Here is a 1,164-nt window from a genome sequence, read left to right on the forward strand (position 1 = left end):
AATTAATGTTGTCACTGCTCTGGCCCCTCCCCCTGCCAAATTTCTGGACTCATGGGGAGCCTGTTTCCTCATATATAATGCACCACCCAAGTTTCCCCAGCTGGCTTTGGGGGAAAAGGTGCAGGTTATGTGGAAGAAAATATGGTATCTCATGGCACCTAGGATGGCTTTCTGTCCCTCTCTTATAGGTTCAGTCTTCTTGCTTTAGTTACGTCATTTCCTCCCAAGTGACGTAGGCCTGCACTATCTGCAAATGCTGTAGTATAGTAAGGTGCAGGTCTATGAGTAACAGACATGGCACGTTCCACAACATGCACCGCTGTTCCAAATGCTCCTGGTCAGCGCTCCAGAAGGAAGAACGTGACATGCTCGAGGGTGTGTGCCTACATATCTATTTATTTGCATTTAAATTCTTAAGGTCCAAACTGCAGGCAGCTTTACCATGTATCCGAAGAGAGGCAGGCTCACACTGTACATACAAAACTCCATGACATTTTTACCACTTCATTTTACAAAATCTGAAAGAATGCAACTGCTTGCGGCTAACCATGAAATCATTGTACATTCTCAACATAAATCTCATCAGCACCCTGTTTCTTCATATGAGCTGTAAAAATGAAGTCTTTCTAAATTTAGAACAATTCTCAGTTATTAACACTGTAATGAAAATGCTGCATTCATTGATCATTCATGGTTAGGGACAATGGGAAATAGTTAAATTGCTTTGTCTCCTCTCCACCCCCAAAACCAGTTTAAGCAATAACTCCTCCCTGATTAACCTCCCAGTCTATAATAAGAAAGCCCCACACTTCTTCTTAGTCAGTCTCTATTTTACTCATTTGTTTAGGCTATGGTTCACTTAACCTCTCTGACAGGGTTGGATTCATTATAAAATATTTACTAGCAACAGCAGGGCTCTCATCACTACACAGGGTTACTATAGCTAGCGCCTGGCACTCGCTAAAAGGAAAAACAGGAACAAATTGGAACAATATAATAGCACCATACCTGCATAGTACAGCATATTATTAAGTGGGGAAAGTGACTCATAAATAAAAGCTAGACATTAAAACAACTGGCACAGATTTTACATGTATAAATAAACATATACATTAATAAACATATAAATTAATTTATAAACTGCACTCACGTAATCCTCTTTCC

The 1,164-nt window shown here is 40.0% G+C and overlaps 1 protein-coding gene across 1 annotated transcript in view; it reads right to left on the reverse strand.

The window, feature by feature from the left end:
• The window catches only part of TOGARAM1 (TOG array regulator of axonemal microtubules 1), a gene marked incomplete at its 5' end in the record, with an annotated part of 59,332 nt that overhangs the window by 32,648 nt on the left and 25,520 nt on the right, over positions 1–1,164 (reverse strand). The window contains one exon of the mRNA XM_014520482.2: positions 1,151–1,164. Within this exon, the coding sequence (XP_014375968.1) occupies positions 1,151–1,164 (14 nt within the window). The remainder of the gene's footprint in view (positions 1–1,150) is intronic.

Source organism: Alligator sinensis, unplaced genomic scaffold (assembly GCF_000455745.1).
Source record: "Alligator sinensis unplaced genomic scaffold, ASM45574v1 scaffold358_1, whole genome shotgun sequence".
Lineage (NCBI taxonomy): Eukaryota > Metazoa > Chordata > Crocodylia > Alligatoridae > Alligator > Alligator sinensis.